Source organism: Delphinapterus leucas, chromosome 16 (assembly GCF_059928025.1).
Source record: "Delphinapterus leucas isolate spDelLeu-1000000601 "Yukka" chromosome 16, BTC_Dleu_Yukka2, whole genome shotgun sequence".
In the NCBI taxonomy this organism is placed as follows: Eukaryota; Metazoa; Chordata; class Mammalia; order Artiodactyla; family Monodontidae; genus Delphinapterus; species Delphinapterus leucas.
The window spans coordinates 53,518,037-53,540,201 of record NC_143144.1 but is presented as its reverse complement, the minus strand read 5'-3'; the positions used below and the strand labels follow the sequence as shown (position 1 = coordinate 53,540,201).

Sequence of the window (22,165 nt, the reverse complement as noted above, 5' to 3'; positions counted from 1 at the left end):
AACAACAAAGGCCTCAAAAGAAGCTATTCTCACTTACAATATCAGATTAATATAATGTAGCAATAAAAATGATTAATTTATTTTTAAGAAAATTCTTGAATTAAATACTAGCTTGTACCTTTTCAACGTCTGGATCTTGAAAGGGAAATTTACTGATGACTGTTTTATATTCTTCTTCATTAACAATAGGGATGGGACTATAATTATCTTCTTCAAAAATGTCCCTGTTAAGAAAGAAGACAGAATTGAAATTTAATATTAGAAAACATATCAATAGAGTGCTATAGGACAATACTTTTAAAAAACCCCAACTATTACAAAATCATTTTTTGTGTGTCAGTTAAAGTTCTAAACAGGAAAACAGTGCCTAATCACTCAGAATTCTGAAATTCAATAGCAAATAAGTCTGTCCCTCAAAATTAATGTGCAATCTCTTCTTTCCACTTGTTTATTTTACATCCTCTCAGCACTTTAGTTTTTATTTTCTAGTCTAGAACAATTCTCAACATGATATAGTCTGAATGAACTCATTACAACTAAAAATGAGGTGAAGAGTATCCCAGTCACACTTCTTGATAGGAATAACTCTCAAGTTGTATGTTTTTTGTCTTCTCTTTCCAACTAGACCATAAGCTCCTTGAAGATAAAAACAATGTCTTCCATTTGTTTGTCTCTCATAATGTTGTACTTAGAAAAGGACCTTTTATACTTAGTAAGTCAGACACATTTACTACTCACCAAATAGGCAAAGTCATATGACTAGTTTTAGCCATTGGACTGTGAATACAAGTTACATGTGTTGCTTTAAGTCTAAAGCATTTATGAACTAACTGTGCGACCCTTAGTCCCACAGTGATAGGGGAGACCACCATGTTGAGAAAGTAGAATTACAGATGTTAAAAGCTCAAATCTTGGACTACTAGACCCACTATGGACTTCTGTGCAAGTGAGAAATAAAATGCCAGTGTTCATCCAATGAGATTTTGGGCATTTTTGTTACTGTAGCATAACTCAGCCTGTCCTAATATACCTGCTGTCCAATCAACTTCATTTTAATCAATAATTCAGTTTGATTTTTATGTACTGAGCACCTATTATGTGCTAGTCTGGGCTAACTCTGATGAAAACTCCCTACCCTCATGAAAATAAAAGCAAGATCACTGTTCTCAAGCCTAACAGGAGAGATAGATATGCAAACAAATTATAATGTTTATAATGATGTGTTATACGTACAATAAAAGAGGCACAAGTTTCAGAAATAGGACAAAGGAGGAAGTGATTAACTTTATCAGAGTAGGTGGGGGACATCTCATGAAAAGTTTTACAGAGAAGCTACGGGCTCTGTACGGTCTTCAAAGATGAAAAGAAACACTTCTAATGAGATTATGGGAGAACAGCATTTCAGAAAGATGGAACATAACATGCAAAAACATAAGGGGAGAAAAAAGTATGAGTGTGGGGAGGGGTTGAGTAAAACCACAAGTAGTGCAGTACTACTGGAGTATAAAGTATTCAAGGGACATGGTTTAAAATGAGCCTGGGCAGATGGACAAACTGAGGCACCCAGATTTTATCCTGTAGGCAGTGGAATACCATAGTAGGTTTTAGGCAGAGGAATGTCATAGGAAGACTTTCACAGAGTGGAGGAAAAACTAGGAAAAGGACAATAATGAACAGAGAAAGGCCAGTTAGAAAGACTGAATAATCCAAATAAAAAGTGACGAGAATTTGAATTAAAGCTGTATTTGTGTAGGAAGAGAGGAAGTGGCAGAAACAAGAGTTTTTAAGAAGTAAAATACATGGGATTTAGAAACTCAATGAGGATTATGAGGGAAAGTATTATATAATCCTGGTAAATCCGTGGTTTCTAGACAGGGCAAATGGACAAATGATGTATACCTTACCTCATCAGAGACACTTGCTGAGGTAAGGAACATAAGGGAAGGATATGGTTTGGGCAGTGGATGAAGAATACCTAATTGATAAATGGCTCTGGCATCTTAATGAGAGGCTGGAAATAAAGTCATATGCTTGTAAATCACTGAGGTGCACAAGGTAGTTAAAATACGACTCTGTTTGGAGCTAGGCAATCAAGAATATAAATAAAACACTAGTGCTCTCAATATAGGTGGAGAGAACCACACATGGATAAACAAAGTATGACAGTAGTCAGATCATAAATTCTATCATGGATGTCATCAAGTTTTAATTATTCAGTACTGATAACTTACTTTTTCCCCATTTAATTGTTAGGTTGTCAATTCACTACTTGTACAGTCTTTGAAGATACAGATCAAGGACAAAAAATGCTTAAAATCTGCTACTTCTTAAAAATCTAAGCAAAAAGCATGACCTAGAACAGTACTGAAAGTAGAAGTCAAAATATACTTCGTAATTACAATTGACATGCTATCATTTGCTCTCACCCATGATGATAATGGAGGATAATGTTAATCCTATCTCTTTTTGAAGGAACCCATTATCTTTTCAGAGAGAAAACAATACCTCACAGTTTCCCCAATCTTGAGGAACAATCTCACTACTAGAAGTCTTAAGATAGATAAGAGAGAATAGCTGGTTCAATACAAATCTATCAGCAACTGTAAAAACTTAAACACTCTTCTGAAAAGGGTAAGTTAATAACAGAAATCCTGTAAGTAAAGATTTTTATATACAAATATATATAAATAAAGATATATTATATCACATTAGATCATGGCATATATATTATATATTACCGTCCCTATCAATAAGCACTACCTCTATTTCTAAAATACTAAATATCAAAAATTGTTAATATTTATACATGACTCATCTAAGACTGTCAATTATTCATTTGGGACAACATCCTGACAAGATCACTCCTATGGAATGTTAATACAAAAAGCTTAAATAAGGATTGATTTAGTTCATCTTAATAGAAGTGTATAACCTTGTAAACCACTTCGGTATTTTAAAAGATTTCTATCACAGTATTCAGAAGGTCAGCCCTCCATAGGTTTTGAAAACTGATGGGGTAAATGCCAAGCTAGTGTTAAATCATTTAACATATTTTCTATTTTAATAACATCAACTATTATTGCCACATTGTTTCTATCATATTTTGGCTAACCTAGATGTAAGCTCTCAAGATTGACTTTTTGTTGAAACAAAGAAAAAAAGAAAGGAAGGGAGAAAGGCAGAAAGGGAGAGAGAAAAGTTTTTAGAATTTAAAAAGGAGGGAGTTGATATTTCTTTTCATGGCAATACAAAATTATATAGTTATTAAATACTTTGTGCCCTGAAGGCAAGTGGTTAAAGCGAAAATAATTGTCCTAATTAGATACTTTAAGATTTTTAACTTAACAATTATGTTGTTTGTAAAAATAGCACTTTCCCCAAACAAAATTTATAAGCCATAAATTTTTGTCTCTAGTACTAAATACCATTGAATATTTACAGCCTCATATCTAATCATTTACTGGGGAAAAAAACTACAGAGATTAGGACTAAAAGTAGAACAATTAAAAATTGATTATAAGTGATATAGTCACTGTGGAAAGCAGTATGGAGGTCTTCAAAATATTTAACATATATTAACCATACAATCCAGCAATTCCACTTCTGGGTATATGCCCAAAAGAATTGAAAACAGGGACCCAAACAGATAACTGTTCGCCAAGGTTCATAGTGGCACCATCCACAATTGCTAAAAGGTGAAAACAACCCAAATATCCGTAAGTGGATGAATGGATAAATAAAATGTGATATACATAATGAAATATTATTTAGCCTTAAAAAGGAATGAAATTTTGACACATACAATATGGATGAAGCTTGAAGACATTATGCTAAGTGAAATAATCCAGATACACAAAAAACAGACAAATCCAGACACAAAAACCAAACATTGTATGATTCTACTTATATGAAGTACCTAGAGTAGTCGAATTCATAGAGACAAAGCAGAATGGTGATTGCCAGGGACTAGAAGAAGAGAACGGGGGTTACTGTTTAACTGGTACAGAGTTTCAGCTTAGGAAGATAAAAAAGTTCTGGAGATGGATAGTGGTGATGGTTGCAACAATGTGAATATACTTAATGCCACTGAACTGTACATTCATAAAAGGTTAAAATTGTAAGTTTTATGTTATATATATTTTACCACAATAAAAAATATTATAAGCATTTTTATTGCTAAATGCAAAAACCAATTACTTTAGCATCTGACAAACTTTTTCATTACATTAAGGCACCATGGCTTAAGACTAACCTGAAAACTCCAGCCCATTTTTTAAGCAGTGTTTCATTGTATTGATCTCTTATTTCAAATAAAAGGTCAAAAAGTCGGTTCACTGGAAAACCATAACCCTAAAACACACACAAAAAAGCAGATAAACAAGTAAAATAAATAAAGATAATCATTTTTTAAAGTTCAGAATACTAGAGAACTGTTTGAAGTGATCACTGTATCACACTGTATGCCATCCTAACAGTATGAAAAAAAGATATCCTTTTGACTTTCTACTAAGTTGTACTAGGTAAAAAAGGGTCTAGAAAGAGTTTTATGAACTGGAATAATTTTTCTATTTCTTCTCTCTCTTTTTTGTCTGGATTACATTGTTAACCTTAAAAAGTATTAGAGGGGCTTCCCTGGTGGCGCAGTGGTTGAGAGTCCGCCTGCCGATGCAGGGGATGCGGGTTCGTGCCCCGGTCCGGGAGGATCCCACATGCCGCGGAGCGGCTGGGCCCGTGAGCCATGGCCGCTGGGCCTGCGCGTCTGGAGCCTGTGCTCCGCAACGGGAGAGGCCACAACAGTGAGGGGCCCGTGTACCGCAAAAAAAAAAAAAAAAAAAAAGAGTATTAGAAGTCAGAATTGGAGAAAAAGTTCAAGATTAGTGATCTATACATCTGTGTCTTGGGAAGTTGCCTCTAAATAAGATACAAGAAGAAAAGAGAATACATTCTGTCCGAAACATGATGGTTTCCTTTTGTACCTTCAATTTAACACTGACTTTGTTGTACAGGGAAAAGTTATCAAACGTAACGCTCCAAAACTTTATTCCTTTGCAACTCCAAATCCATTTGAAATGCTACCCACATCAGGACCTAACATTTCTGCTCGCCTCAAAGTTGTCCCTATTCCCCTTCAAGGCTTACATCTTCATCTTTGGTCTTGATCCTATCTCCTCCTGCAGGAACTGCTCCATGGATTATCTACTCTGCTGTGTCTTTAACTTCCACTAGCTCCTTTCTCTTCACTAAATAAACATGCTAAATTGCCTCCCATCTTTAAACCAAGAACAACTAAAGAAAACAAAAAAGCCTTCCCTCAGTTTCCTGTGTCACTCCTTCCATAGCCAAACCTACTACAATCTAACTCTCTCACTCCTATTCCTTTATTGAAACTGCTCTTAGCAATGTCACAGAGAATCTCCTGAATATAAAATTCCATGATCTCTCACTCCATCTTACCTCTGTTTCTTGAAACTCTTCTGTTTTGAATTCTGTAACACCACTCTCTCTCCTTGTTCTCCTTTCATCTATGAGTAATCCTTTTGGATTCCTTTTTTCTTCTATCTCTATCCTTCAATCTTTTCTTCTAGCTCTCTAGGGCAATTTCAAGTTGATTGACTTCAAACACTACTTACTCTGATTATTCTCAATCTGTATCTCTAGCTAGACCTCTATAAATTCTAAATATTTAATTCCAACAGCAATTAGACATCTCTAGTCAGTCTGCCAACAGGAACATTAACTTATCTCTTCCCTTTCAGACTAAACCACGGGTTCTTCCTATTTCCTATCCCTGTTAATAGTTCTATCATCAATCCAATTTATCAAGAAAGAAACCTGAAAGTCATCTAAATGCCCTCAAAACAAACACATCTAATCAGTCATCAAATTCTTTTGATTTTACCTCCTTTACAAATCTCATTCAAACCTATCATTCTTCTCTATCATTTACTACCTTTATTTCTTCCAGAAATCTTCCCAGTATCACTGTTTTACTTCAGGTCCTTAACATCTCTTGCCTAGACCACTGTAAGAGCTTCCTAAACTGAAATTCCAACCATCCTGTCTCTTTCAACTCAATCTGTTGCCCAACTCTTAAAATTATCATCTGAAAGTGCACATCTGATCACGCCAGTTCCCTATAGAAAGCTTACTAAAGCCTCACAAGACATGCCACAATCTGGCTCAAACTACCTTATCAGTTTCATTACCACTCTCTGCCCTTCTTTGCTTACACTCAAACACTACAGTTTCTAACACCATTAAGCTGCTCAGCCAGTCTCATGCTCACCATACCATACCTCTACCTGTAATTAACACATGCTATTTTGTCTGCCATTAATGCCTCTTCCTTCATATCTACTTGCTGAACTCACATTTCCTTCAAAATCCAGCTCACATTTCAACTTTCTGTGTAGCCTTTCCCAACTCCTGGAATCAAAGTTATCATTCTATCTTCTATGAGCCCAAAGCTCTTTAACATATTACTAAATTAGTATGTCTTATTATACATCTTATTTGTTTACAACTAAAGTGTGAATTTCTTGAAGCCAAGAATCTTTATGTCCCTACTGTTCTACTGATTTTTATATCTATCATTGTATATATCATCTAGCTGCTGGCACATAGTGGGTGCTCAAAAAAATGTTAATGAACGAATCAATAAATGCTTGCTTTTTATTTGCTTAATAGGCAGTAAGCAGAACTATGAACATGCTGGTGTTTTTTATTTATTGTTTAGTCAGCTTTGTTTTAAATGGTGAAATAATTACATTTTTAAAAGAAAAAAATTCCTTAAGTTGGCAAAGTGCCAATTTTAAAAGCTAAATATTGTGCAATATTCTTTAATTAGTTAAAGGTTAATTAGAAAAGACCCTCCTCAGGATTCCCCTGGTGGTCCAGTGGTAAGAATCTGCCTTCCAATGCAGGGGATGTGGGTTCGATCCCTGATTGGGGAACTAAGATCCCACATGCCACAGGGCAACTAAGCCAGCACGCTCTCAAGCCTGCGTGCCACAACTAGAGAGCCCGCATGCAGCAACTACTGAGACCGCATGCCACAACTAGAGAGCCCACGTGCTGCAACTACTGAGCCCACATGCTCTGGAGCCCATACACAACTAGAGAGCCCCCATGCTGCAACTAGAGAGCCCTCGTGATGCAACTACTGAGCCTGCGTGCCACAACTAGACAGAAGCCTGCACGCCACAACGAAAGATCCTGCATGCCACAACAAAGATCCCGTGTGCCGCAACTAAGGCCAGACACAGCCAAATAAATAAATAAATAAATAAATAAAAATAAATTTTTTTAAAAAAGACCTTCCTCAATTCTTCAATTATTAAGTATAACTTGAAAAGCCAGTATTTATTAATTCAGTGTGAGATTTACCTAATAATCAGCCTGTCAGTATTCAGTGAAATGAAAATACTGCAGGATTTCTGAATAAGTAAGAAGAACTGGTTCATTTTCCTTAACTTTATTTCAAAGTAGTAGGATGAGAAAGGTGTATTTACAAGGGTTTATGCACCCATCACTGTTGCTTTTTTAATGCTTCTATTATTTGAATGTTGTCTATTACTCCTTGATTCTCTGCAGAGTTCCTTGGAAACACATCAAATACTCAGTCTACAACTGAATCTACAGTTGTACTCAAAGTGCCAACTCAAGAACAGTTTGTATGGTTTTTAAAAAAGAGGTAAGGAGCTTGCACCAGAATACAAATCAATGCTGATACTGATATCAAGAAAATCTTGTTACCAAAAAAAAAAGCCAACTGAGCTAAATTTTGTACTTAGTGACATAGTTGATTTACATTCTGACAAAAGTTTCTTTTCATTATGGATCCATAACAAACGATTTGTAGACCTGTGATCTCTGGACCATATTTTGAGTAGCAATGCTTTAAGTCATTAAGGATAGCAAAGCCCCCTCAAGTTACTTAGACATAGGCCCCAGATATTAAGGCAGTCTTTAATAAAACTTCCTAAGTTTTCTTACAGAGAGATCAGTATTACAGGTACATTAGTCACAAAATTTATGAAAGCAAAAAAACCCCAAATTATTTTGGTATTATAGTATAAGCCATACAAGCTAATAAAGATGTAAGGTAATAAAATAATTTACTAAGGAGCTTGCGGTATCTTCTCCTTAGGTTTAAGAATAAAATAGATAACTATTATTCTAGGATGGAAAGACTCCTGTGATTAAAGCCAACAATTTAGCATTTGCCAAAGCATTTTTTATGAAGCTATAGATCTAAAAGATTCTCTAAGGGGAAAAAAGATTTACGTGTCAAATATGTTGGGAAAATGCTGCATAATCACCTTCCTTTTGGAAACGTATGGTATAAATTTGCTCTGAGATAGGCTTTTAGTGGAAAAATCTGTTTTACTTCACTCAGCATTTTCTAAACATTTTTGACCACAGAACTTTTTAAGTAACATCTATTATCACACTTCGGAAAATGCTGGTCTATATTTCACAAAAAAGTTATTCCAATCATAAAAATCCCATAAATATAAGCATGAAAAACAAATGCAATCAATTCTTTATTATCTGTGATCAAGGAGGAGGGACAAGTTTAAAACTTTGATACTGAAAACCACAAAGACATTGAGTTTTAAGATAATTCAGTTTTAACCTTATTTTAAAAAGAAAAACAAAACCCAAAACGCAAAGAAGTAAAGTGATTTGCTCACAGTCACAGTACACCTGAAATTAGGAAGAAAATAAGTACACACAGCTTTCAAACTAGTATGTGTTTTCATATACAGTATCACATTTAAAACTCAGAACAATTCTGAAAACTAGTAATTAACAAACTCATTTTCACAAATGAGGATCTAAAGTTTAGAAAAGTTGTAGACATACAATTAGTCAATAGCAAAGGCTGAATATAAACTCCGGGTCTTTGTGATTCCACAGCTCATGTTCATTATCCTCAGGCAGAACTTTAATCTTCTAATTTCTAGTTCAGGGTTCTTTCCACTACACCGTGTATTTTTTTTTTAACTGCAAAAATATTGTATCTACTCTAACAGAATGACCAATATTTTAAAAGATGGTAATATTCCGAGCTCTGTCCAAGCTTCATAATCAGGAAGGAGGTGGTATTAAAAGTCCTGAGTAATAGGAGAATATCAATACATAAGTAAACATTTCATTACTACTAATTTACTACCATTAAGCCACAATAAAATAAATGAGTGTGGTCTATGTTTTGAATAGCTTTAAGTGCTCAAATAGCCATTAATTGAATATTAGATTATCACCCACCTGCAAAGTATCTGCAAATATTACAATGAGATTCTTCAGTTCCAGAACAAGATCAGGATCAGTGCAATAAGACTGCGAGAATGAAGGGTAAGTGGGGGTGGAAACACAAACAAACACACACCAGAGTCATTTGGTTAAAAACTAAGAAATAAAACTTAAAAATTTCTCCCTTAATTTGCCTGATTTACAATAAATTTGAAGTCTTGGTTATTAGATCCACAGCTGGCTTCCTCTATTCATGAAAAATTTTGTAGGGAAAGATCATAACATGACATAACTAAAGTATCTGTATTATATGAAAAGAAATTTTTCTGAAATTTGTACACACTAAACTTTGGTCAAAGCAATGATGCTTATATTTCTAAAATTCTTTAGATTTTAAGGAACTAGCTATTTCAAATTGAAAAAATGGTTTATATATAGACCATATATTTCTACTTTTCAATTATTTATTCTATTATAAAAGAGATACAATCAATATATTTCTCCAATATAAGAAATGACAATTTAAGTATTTTCTTAGTAATGCACCAAAGAAAAATAATTAATTTCAAAGAGATAGTGAAATTCATTCTTGTTCCCTTAATAGCATGTCATAAGATTTTAAATGCGATATGTTGCATTTAATATATTATGATCTCATACGTGATGCCATGGAATTAATAGGAAGCACACTATCATATTACATATTCATAGCTGGCCTGAATATAAACCATGATAAAATGTATTGTTCTTTATTATAATATGTTAGAAAAAGTTGTAGTTCATTGGACAAATACTGTATCCAGAATCTATGTCCCTGATAAATAAAAATATATTTATAATCTAAATATCACTTAAACTAATAATCTTCCTGCAAAATACTTTCAATCTCTATTCTCAATAATAAAATTTTAAATAATAGATTATAAAACTTTAAGTTTGGGGAAATTTCACTGAAGGTAAACTCCCAAAATTGTCTTAAGAAAAAGTCCACACTAAAAAATTATTAATTTCAATAGTCTTTATAACACATCTAAATGAGTTCAAATTCTGAGAACTGCATATTTTTAAGAAATTTATAACTGTATTACTGCAAACAAATTATAAACATCGAAGAACAAGTTCTACTGAGTTTTAATGGTGGAGTTTACTTTGGAAACAAAGAATCTGGACTGATAATTAAAAACCCTTTCTTCATGGTGCTTTTCAGTGATCTAATGAAGAGGTCAGTTGAGACTAATGAGACCAGCTTAATTCTTCATCTTCTATAATGCTGGACTAAAAGTGTCTTCAGAAGCCCCACTCAGTTGCAATATTACCAGACAAACAAAGGCCTGTCATTACTACTTCCAAATCTGAGCAATTACCAAAAAAAAATGCAGAACTGATGGAGGTATAGTTTCCTTCTGACATTATGCATTTCAGAAGTTCTAGAAGTAACTGGATTAAAAATTTAGTAACATAAATTGTCTGACTTACTGAATGAGCTCTAAGGACAGCAATTATCTTTGAGAGGGCCATGTTCCAAAGTTCATCAGTGTATGCCCTGGTTACTAATCCTTGGGTCACATGTAAAATGTGATCTTCCACCACAAAGAACCTAAGAACAGTAATTACCAAAATAACATGAGTTAAAAAAAAATTAAAACCTAAATAGGAGATCATTAGTTCTGACACATAACACAATATCAAAATAATACTTATTGCCATATTAGATACATACCCTACAATTTGAGTGAAATATCTTCTATAGCCATCAACTGTTTCATGCTTTAAATGAAAAATAAAAATCAATTTAAAACAATAAATATCAGTAACATAAAAGTAAGTTCCAAATCAGTGCAACATTTATTAACAAATATTTATTGAGAGTCTACTATATGCTGCATACATTTATAAGGCACCAAGGATACACTGGTAAATAACAAAAAGTCCTTACCCCTCATGGAACTTGCATTCAAAAGGAAATGAACAATAAACAAATTAAAAAGTAGTATGATTTCAGAACCTCCTTCTCAGCAGGCTAGTTCAAGCTACCATCATCTCTCACTTGGACAATTACATCATTCTCCTACCTAGTCTTCCAAGCTTTCAGGCTTGATCCCTACAGTCTATTCTCCAGACAGCTGCCAGAATGATAGTTTTTCAAACAGTAATCAAATAATTATATCATTTGCTAAAAACCCTCCAATGACTTTTCATGTGATTCACAATAAAAGTCAAATTCCTTTAAAATGGTCTATGCTTTCCTACTGTTTATAATTTTAACAATAGGTATACAGGAAAATATTTGAATATTTGAATTTCATAAAAGTGTATTACATGAAATATAACAATTAAGTTCAAATATTATATTTTATATATTTCATAAAAGTGATCAAAAATTTCAAACATCTGGATTTTTTCAGGAGGGGACTGTTATTACTTTTTGGCTTAAAAATACTATGATCAGAGAATACAGTCTCCATGACACAAATGTTTGATATTTCTTGATACCTGCTTTATAACACAGTATGTAGTCACATTTTATGTTCCATGTGTACTTAAAAAAATGTTTCTACAGAATTCCTTTTTTTTTTTTTTTGGCTGCACTGTGTGGCTTTTGGGATCTCAGTTCCCCGACCAGGGACTGAACCTGGCCCCATGGCAGTGAAAGCGCTGAGTCTTAACCACTGGACCCTCAAGGAATTCCCAAACAGAATTCTATACAGTTTATTAGATAAGCCTATTAAGCATGTTCTGTATTCTTACTAATATTCTGTTTACTGGCTGATAAGATACTGAAGCATCCACTATGCTTATGGATGCACCTCAATACATAAGGCAACTGCTAACAGCTATAAAAGAGGAAATTGACAGTAACACAATAATAGTGGGGGACTTTAACACCTCACTTACACCAATGGACAGCTCATCCAAAATGAAAATAAATAAGGAAACAGAAGCTTTAAATGACACAATAGACCAGATAGATTTAATTGACATTTATAGGACATTCCATCCAAAAACAGCAGATTATACTTTCTTCTCAAGTACACACAGAATATTCTCCAGGATAGGTCACATCTTGGGTCACAAATCAAGCCTCAGTAAATTTAAGAAAATTGAAATCATACCAAGCATCTTTTCTGACCACAACGCTATGAGATTAGAAATCAATTACAGGGGAAAAAAACGTAAAAAACACAAACACATGGAGGCTAAACAATACGTTACTAAATAACCAAGAGATCATTGAAGAAATCAAAAAGGAAATCAAAAAATACCTAGAGACAAATGACAATGAAAACACGACGATCCAAAACCTATGGGATGCAGCAAAAGCAGTTCTAAGAGGGAAGTTTATAGCTATACAAGCCTACCTCAAGAAACAAGAAAAAGCTCATATAAACAATCTAAACTTACACCTAAAGGAACTAGAGAAAGAAGAACAAACAAAACCCAAGTTAGCAGAAGGAAAGAAATCATAAAGAGCAGAGCAGAAATAAATGCAATAGAACCAAAGAAAACAATAGTAAAGATCAATAAAACTAAAAGCTGGTTCTTTGAGAAGATAAACCAAACTGATAAACCATCAGCCAGACTCATCAAGAAAAAGAGGGAGAGGACTCAAATCAATAAAATTAGAAATGAAAAAGAAGTTACAACAGACACCACAGAAATACAAAGCATCCTAAGAGGCTACAACAGGCAACTCTATGCCAATAAAATGGACAACCTGGAAGAAATGGACAAATTCTTAGAAAGGTATAACTTTCCAAGACTGAACCAGGAAGAAATAGAAAATATGAACAGACCAATCACAAGTAATGAAATTGAAACTGTGATTAAAAATCTTCCAACTGGGCTTCCCTGGTGGCGCAGGGGTTGAGAGTTCGCCTGCCGATGCACGGGACACGGGTTCCTGCCCCGGTCCAGGGGGATCCCACGTGCCGTGGAGTGGCTGGGCCCGTGAGCCATGGCCGCTGAGCCTGCGCGTCCGGAGCCTGTGCTCCACAATAGGAGAGGCCACAACAGTGAGAGGCCTGCGTACCGCAAAAAAAAATTCTTCTAACAAACAAAAGTCCAGGACCAGATGGCTTCACAGGTGAATTCTATCAAACATTTAGAGAAGAGCTAACACCCATCCTTCTCAAACTCTTCCAAAAATTGCAGATGAAGGAACACTCCCAAATTCATTCCATGAGGCCACCATCACCCTGATACCAAAACTAGACAAAGATACTACAAAAAAAGAAAATTACAGACCAATATCATGGATGAATATAGATGCAAAAATCCTCAACAAAATACTAGCAAACAGAATCCAACAACACATTAAAAGGATCATATACCATGACCAAGTGGGATTTATCCCAGGGATGCAAGGATTCTTCCATATATGCAACTCAATCAGTGTGATACACCATATTAACAAACTGAAGAATAAAAACCATATTATCATCTCAATAGATGCAGAAAAAGCTTTTGACAAAATTCAACACCTATTTATGATAAAAACTCTCCAGAAAGTGGGCATAGAGGGAACCTACCTCAACATAATAAAGGCCATATACGACAAACCCACAGCAAACATCGTTCTCAATGGTGAAAAACTGAAAGCATTTCCTCTAAGATCAGGAACAAGACAAGGATGTCCACTCTCACCACTATTATTCAACATAGTTTTGGAAGTCCTAGCCATGGCAATCAGAGAAGAAAAAGAAATAAGAGGAATACAAATTGGAAAAGAAGAAGTAAAACTGTCACTGTTTGCAGATGACATGATACTATACATAGAGAATCCTAAACATGCCACCAGAAAACTACTAGAGCTAATCAATGAACTTGGTAAAGTTGCAGGATACAAAATTAATGCACAGAAATTTCTTGCTTTCCTATACACTAATGAAGAAAAATCCGAAAGAGAAATTAAGGAAACTCTCCCATTTACCATTGCAACAAAAAGAATAAAATACCCGGGAATAAACCTACCTAGGGAGACAAAAGACCTGTATGCAGAAAACTATAAGACGCTGATGAAAGAAATTAAAGATGATACCAACAGATGAAGAGATACACCATGTTCTTGGATTGGAAGAATCAATATTGTGAAAAAGACTATACTACCCAAAGCAATCTACAAATTCAATGCAATCCCTATCAAATTACCAATGGCAGTTTTTATAGAACTAGAACAAAAAAAATCTTAAAATTTGTATGGAGACACAAAAGACCCCAAATAGCCAAAGCAGTGTTGAGGGAAAAAAACAGCTGGAGGAATCAGACTCCCTGACTTCAGACTATACTACAAAGCTACAATAATCAAGACAATATGGTACTGGCACAAAAACAGAAATATAGATCAATGGAACAAGATAGAAAGCCCAGAGATAAACCCGCGCACCTATGGTCAACTAATCTATGACAAAGGAGGCAAGGATATACAATGGAGAAAAGACAGTCTCTTCAATAAGTGGTGCTGGGAAAACCTGACAGCTACATGTAAAAGAATGAAATTAGAACACTTCCTAACACCATACAGAAAAATAAACTCAAAATGGATTAGAGACCTAAATGTAAGTCCAGACACTGTAAAACTCTTAGAGGAAAACATAGGAAGAACACTCTTTGACATAAATCACAGCAAGATCTCTTTTGATCCACCTCCTAGAGTAATGGAAATAAAAACAAAAATAAACAAATGGGACCTAATGAAACTTAAAAGCTTTTGCACAGCAAAGGAAACCATAAACAAGACGAAAATACAACCCTCAGAATGGGAGAGAATATTCGCAAACGAATCAATGGACAGAGGATTAATCTCCAAAATATATAAGCAGCTCATGCAGCTCAATATTAAAAAAACAAACAACTCAATCCAAAAATGGGCAGAAGGCCTAAATAGACATTTCTCCAAAGAAGACATACAGATGGCCAAGAAGCACATGAAAAGCTGCTCAATATCACTAATTATTAGAGAAATGCAAATCAAAAGTACAATTAGGTATCACCTCACACCAGTTAGAATGGGCATCATCAGAAATTCTACAAACAACAAATGCTGGACAGGGTGTGGAGGAAAGGGAACCCTCTTGCACTGTTGGTGGGAAGGTAAATTGATACAGCCACTATGGAGAACAGTATGGAGGTTCCTTAAAAAACTAAAAATAGAATTACCATATGACCCAGTAATCCCACTACTGGGCATATACCTAGAGAAAACTGTAATTGAAAAAGACACATGCACCCCAATGTTCATTGCTGCACTACTTACAGTAGCCAATTCATGGAAGCAACCTAAATGCCCATCGACAGACAAATGGGTAAAGAAGATGTGGTACATATATACAATGGAATATTACTCAGACATAAAAAGGAATGAAACTGGGTCATTTGTAGAGACGTGAATGGATCTAGAGACTGTCATACAGAGTGAAGTAAGTCAGAAAAACAAATATCGTATATTAACACATATATGTGGAACCTAGAAAAATGGTACAGATGAACTGGTTTGCAGAGCAGAAATTGAGACACAGATGTAGAGGAAAAAATAAAAATTATATTTAAGTATATATTGTTTCTATTCTTTTAGTGGTTACAGAAATTACATTATGCATACTTAAGTAATCAAACTCTAAAATTAATCAATAATTTTCTTTTCTTTTCTGGACAATTCCAAAACTGTGGAATAGTTTCACTTCATTAACTTCCATCTCACTCTAATGTTTATGTTATTGTTACTGTGCATTTCAACTCTATCTTGTTTTAATGTCCATAATATTTTATTAATATTATTTTCTACAGTCAACACAGATTTGTCCACATATTTATACTTTCCTTGCTATTCATTCATTCTAGCAACTCATATCTTCCATTTGGCATCACTTTCCTTTTGACTGCAGTATATCCTTTCTTTACTAAGGGTGTCTTGGTAACAAACTCTCCTCTTCTTTGCCTGAAAATGTCTATCTTTGCCCTTGTTCCGCTGAATATAGAATCCCAGGAAGACAGTCATTTTCCTTCAGCACTGAAAATATTCCACTGTCTTGTTTATTTGAAAATAATCTCTTCTCTCTGGGTATTTCTGAGGTCTTCTCTTTATCTTTGCTTTTAAAGTCAAATTTACTGAGGCATAATTTACATAAAGCAAAATTAAAACGCTTTTTACATACAGAGTCCGATGAGTTTTGATGAATGTAGACATTTGTGTCACCACAACCAAAATCAAGACATAGAATATTTCCGTCTCATAAAAAGTTCCCTTTATGCCCCTCTATAGTGAATCACTCTGCCCAACCCTGGCCCGTTGTCACAGATGCCATTCTATGCCATAGTTTTGCCTTTTCAAAAATGTCATGTAACACAAATCGTACTATACATAACTTTGCTGTATCTGAATTTTTTCACCTAGAATAGTGTTTTTAAGATTTATCCATGTCACTGCATGTATCAGTTCCTTTTCTACTGCTGAGTAGTATTCCATTATGTCGAGGTACAACTTTTATTTTTTTTTTTTTGGTACGCGGGCCTCTCACTGTTGTGGCCTCTCCTGTTGCGGAGCACAGGCTCCAGACATGCAGGCTCAGTGGCCATGGCTCACGGGCCTAGCTGCTCCATGGCATGTGGGATCTTCCCGGACCGAGGCACGAACCCGTGTCCCCTGCATTGGCAGGCGGACTCTCAACCACTGCGCCACCAGGGAAGCCCGAGATACAACAATCTGTTTATCTATCACTAGCTCACAGACATTTGAGATGTTTCCAGTTTCTGGCATTTATGAATAAAGCTACTATAAACATTCACATACGAGCCACTATGTGGATAAATTTTGATCTCTCACAGCTAAAAACCTAGGAGTAGAAGTGCTGGGTCATATGGCAAGTGTATGCTTAACATTATAACAAACTGTCAAACTATTTTCCAAAGTGGCAGTACAATATTTATACCTATCAGAAGTTTATGAGAGTTCTACCTGCTCCAAATCCTCACCAGCACTTGCTATTATCGATCTTTTTAATTTTAGCCATTCTAGTAGGTATGTAGAGGTGTCTCATTGTGGTTTTAATTTGCATTTCCCTGATGAAAAATGATATTTAACATCTTTTCATGTGCTTACTTGCCATCTGTGTATCTTTGGTAAAATGTCTATTTGAATCTTTTTAGTCTGTCTTTAGTTAGTTATACAAGTTCTCTATATATTCTGGATACAAGCCTTTTATTACACATGAGTTTTGCAAATGTTCTCTCCATCTATGTCTTGTCTTTTCATTTTCTTGATACTGCCTTTTGAAGGGTAGAAGTTTTCCATTTTGATGTTCAATCTATCAATTTCTTTCTTTTATGGTTCATGCTTTATGTATGTCACCCAAGAAAATACTGCCTAACCCAAAGTCACAAAGATTTTAACCTTTGTTTTTTCTAAAAGTTTTACAATTTTAGCTCTTATATTTGGGTCCATGATCCATTTCTTGAAATGCTGAATGAGGTAAGCATCAACATTCATTTTTTTGCACATGGATAATTTCATTCTCTTGTAGTAAAAAGACACACTTTGTACAATTTCAAGTTTTTTAATATTTATTGAGATTTATTTTATTACCCAGAATATGATCTATCTTGATGAAACTTCCAGGTACACTTGGAAAAGCACGTGTATTCTGCTGCTTTGGGTGAATTATTCGATAAATGTCAATTAGTTCACTTAGCTCATAATGTTTTTCAGGTCTTCTATTTTCTCCTTATCTTTGGTGTTCTACATTTTCATTTTAAGTTCTCTAAAAGTGTACTTCTTTTCATTTAACCTACTTGGATTCCTTGGACTTGACTGTAGGTTTCTGTTTCTTATCTGTCTTAGTAAGTTCTCAGGTATTACCTCAAATATTCCTCTGTCCCTCTTGTTCTATCCTTTCTTTCTAAAACTGCAACTAAATATGTTAGACCTCTCTGTATCTCCTCTATCTTTCTTCTATATTTTTATTCTTTTGTCACTCTATGATGTAGTCTAGCAATTTCTTCAGATCAACTAAGAGAATTCATCAACCTGTTCACAAAATTTTTCATGTTGGCTAGTATATCTTTTTTTTTATTTTTTTGTGGTACGCGGGCCTCTCACTGCTGTGGCCTCTCCCGTTGAGGAGAACAGGCTCCGGACGCGCAAGCTCAGCGGCCATGGCTCACAGGCCCAGCCGCTCCGCGGCATGTGGGATCTTCCCGGACCGGGGCACGAACCCGTGTCCCCTGCGTCGGCAGGCGGACTCTCAACCACTGCGCCACCAGGGGAGCCCTGGCTAATATATCTTTAATTACTAGGTATTCTACTTGATTTTTTTTCCACATTTTTTTGGTAATTCCTTTAGAGTTTCTTGTTGCCTAATGATATCAGCAAGCTTGCCTTTTATTTCTTTAAATATAATAGTGTTATTTTATATTCTATGCCTGATAACTCAAACATTGAAAGTCTTTTACAATTGATTTCTGTTGTCAATATTTCTAATGATTCTCACTTGTTTGACAGCTAATTCTGAGTATGAGTTGCTAATTTTCCTTGAAATCTCAACTATGGATATCCTTTAATTTGGTATGAAGGTTCGGAGAAGAACTGCATTTGCTTCTACTAGGCACCTGGAGACAATATCAAAATGGAACCACTTTAAATTTTCAGCTTGAGATTTTTTCGATTATCCAAGTAGAATGAATTTGGTTTGCAAACACATTTGAGGAACTGCTTGTTATGAATTCTCAGAGATTTTTTCTCTTTGTTCACTCAGCACCAGGATTTGGGATAGGCAATTTTCTTTAGTGTATTTGGCAGAAGGACCAGAGAGGTTTTGCTAGATGGTTTTATCTCTAGGTCATACTAATAATGGGCTATAATTCTTTGGAGTCTCAGCCTTACAAAGGAGACAGTCTCTTATCACCCACTTTGGGTGACTCTATGCTTAGCCCCCTGTACCCCTATGTCCTCAAAACTTATGCTTTCCCATTCAGCCCATGCCCCTAGGATAAAAGCTACAGTCAGTTCTTCATTGTGCCTGTCTGAATTTCTTTCCTCATTTAGGTTTTCCTGTTTTGTTTTTCTTATATTTAGGTGTATTGAGGTATAAGTTACATGAACAAAACTCTTTTCCATGTGCTGTTTCTATGTGTTTTCACAAATACATCTAGTCACATACCTATCACCGTAACCAACATATAGAACAGTTCCATATTGACTTAGTTTGGTTTTTTTTTTTACATTATGGATTATTTTATTTCAATTTTTCCTTATTTTTCTACAGTGAATACATCACAATTTTATAACCAAAAAAATACATATATTCTTGAGAATGACTAATAAAAATCCCACAAACAAAGCCCTTTCAGATTACTTATTTCGTCTTTGTCAGGACTATACTTTCCTACCTGATCCTCAGTACATTTAAAAAGAATTTAAGATTTTAAAAAATGTTTTATCCAGCACCTTTAGTTGTTTTTGCAGTAGAACAATTAATCAAGATACACAGTCTACCACATCGTCAGAAACTAATTATCACTCCCTGACATTTTATATATTTACTTATTTATCTTTTTATGTATTCATTGTCTTATTTATTCACTTACAGTCTATCTTCCCTAATAGAATGTAAGTTCATGAGAGAAGGGACTTAGCCATAGCCATTTTGTTCACTGCTGTAACCTTCACACCTAAACCAATGATTGGAAATGGTAGGTATTCAATAAATATTTGTAGTTGAATGCATGCCTTGAAGAAATTAAAGAGGATAAAAACTTCAACATAACCAATTCAAAATTTTCACATACTTACCATATTTGACTGGGGTTGCAATACCAGTCTTGCCTGTTTCTTTCTTTGTTTTCGGTAATAATTTTCAAATGTTTCCTCATCACCCTAAAATAAAATCAGAAGAGTAATGAAAAACACACATACACAAACACACTGCTAAACAGAAAACTTTACCCCGTAAGAGTCATTTTTCAGTTTTTAACAACTGGATTTAAATGCGGAATGGTATTTCATATTGAATACCAAGAACAAGTTCTGGCATTATGGTTCACAGATAGTAACCTTGTTTGGTATCATGACAATTAAGACTAAAGGTAAGTTCAAATAATTTGACTGTTGCCCAACTTGTCACTTAGCCTTTATACATTTTTGACTGACGAAAGAAAATATCGCTGTCAGTGAGGGAAATTAAGAAAATTAGTTGGCAAGCCTCAACTTCTGAACATGTTGTACAAGAACTAAGAAAATCTGACCACAGGACAAAATATACTATTTCTAACATGGTTTACTATTAATCTGCACAGGAAGAGAAAGGGAGGAACCCTTTGTGAATACTGTCCCTTGATTAATCATTAAAGAAGACTTCTCCTTTATTTGGCACCTTGGAAGTTTTTATACATCAAGACAATGCACAATGGTACCACCAGGTATCAGTGAAGGATATGTCTTTCTTTTATAAAGTAAGTGTGGTAGCCTCCAAGACACCCCCCAAAGATCCCTTGTCTCCTCCCACATTGTACCAAGGTTGGTCTATGTGACCAATAGAATGCAGGAGAAGTAAAAGTATGTCACTTCTGAGATTAAGTTATAAAAGGCATCATGGTTTTCATTTGGTCTCTCTCAGATCACTCACTTCTGGGGAAAGCCAGTTGCCACGTCATGAAGACTATCAGGCAGACTTGCAGACAGCCCATGTGGCAAGAAACTGAGACCTGCCAACAGCCACATCTGTTACACAGGTATAAAGATACAGTCTTTCCCAGAGGACTTAGTGCCTGTTGACATAAACTCCCAGATAAAGTATATAATGTGTCTGTATTAAAAACTGAGTGTTGTGTTAAAGAGTCAATTACTAAATGCAGCAAATCTTTATGAAATATCAGGTAAAATGGAAGGCACTGGCGAAAGAACAACAAACACTCATGGTCTCTTGCAGATCATACACATATAGAACAGGAATAATACAAAGTAAGAGAAGTGCCTACTGGAACTCACTGTAGCACGGTGCCATAAAAGACAGAAAAATTGAGCACCATCAAAGCAAAAAATCATTCTTCTACACCAAACTCAAAACTTATAAGAGAACATCCAATTTAAAGGAGTTGTGAAAGAATAAAACTTCATGTGGGGCTTCCCTGGTGGCGCAGTGGTTAAGAATCCACCTGCCAATGCAGGGGACACAGGTTCGAGCCCTCATCCGGGAAGATCCCATATGCCGCGGAGCAACTAAGCCCATGTGCCACAACTACTGAAGCCCGTGTGCCTAGAGCCCATGCTCCGCAACAAGAGAAGCCACCACAATGAGAAGCCCGTGCACCGCAACAAAGAGTAGCCCCTGCTTGCCACAACTAGAGAAAGCCCGCACACAGCAGCGAAGACCCAATACAGCCAAAAATAAATAAATAAAATAAATTTATAAAAACAAAACAAAACAAAAAAACAACTTCATGTGATTAGACAAAAGGAAGCCTAGTTTTCAATGTTACTACAGATAGCAGTGTAATCGTGATGGAACCTACCCTCTGTTTGCCTCAGGTATGAATGCAGTTAAATGTATATACTACCACCTCACATTGAAAAGAATCTATGAAGTTAAGGTAGTTTATAATCACACACATTGAAAGAACTATTTTATCAGAGACTAGACTAAAAGTATTATTGTTTTGATACTACACTATGATTTATTATAGCTTTAAAAAGAGAAATTCTTCTTAAAGGTCTATTCAATAAAGTTCAACACACTTGAAACGTCACTTACTTATCTGTAAAACAGCAAGTTTACATTGATATTGTGCTGTTAGATCACTTTCATCTCAGCTAGGAAGTGCAGAACTAGTCCTGTCTTTTAATAGAGGACTAAAAGAAAAAAGTTAACAAATAAAGATAGTTCTATTTGCTCTAATTAACATAATTACCATTCTTTTT

At 35.1% G+C, this 22,165-nt stretch overlaps 1 protein-coding gene across 7 annotated transcripts in view; it reads right to left on the bottom strand.

Moving 5' to 3' along the window:
* Positions 1-22,165, bottom strand: part of EXOC6 (exocyst complex component 6) — a 193,197-nt gene that overhangs the window by 108,454 nt on the left and 62,578 nt on the right. For all 7 annotated transcript variants that reach the window (XM_089897936.1, XM_089897932.1, XM_022569330.3 and 4 more), the window contains exons 9-14: positions 20,042-20,125; positions 10,979-11,025; positions 10,735-10,855; positions 9,274-9,345; positions 4,253-4,350; positions 119-224 (exon numbers count right to left, since the gene is read on the bottom strand). In XM_089897936.1, the coding sequence (XP_089754062.1) occupies positions 119-224; positions 4,253-4,350; positions 9,274-9,345; positions 10,735-10,855; positions 10,979-11,025; positions 20,042-20,125 (528 nt within the window). The remainder of the gene's footprint in view (positions 1-118; positions 225-4,252; positions 4,351-9,273; positions 9,346-10,734; positions 10,856-10,978; positions 11,026-20,041; positions 20,126-22,165) is intronic.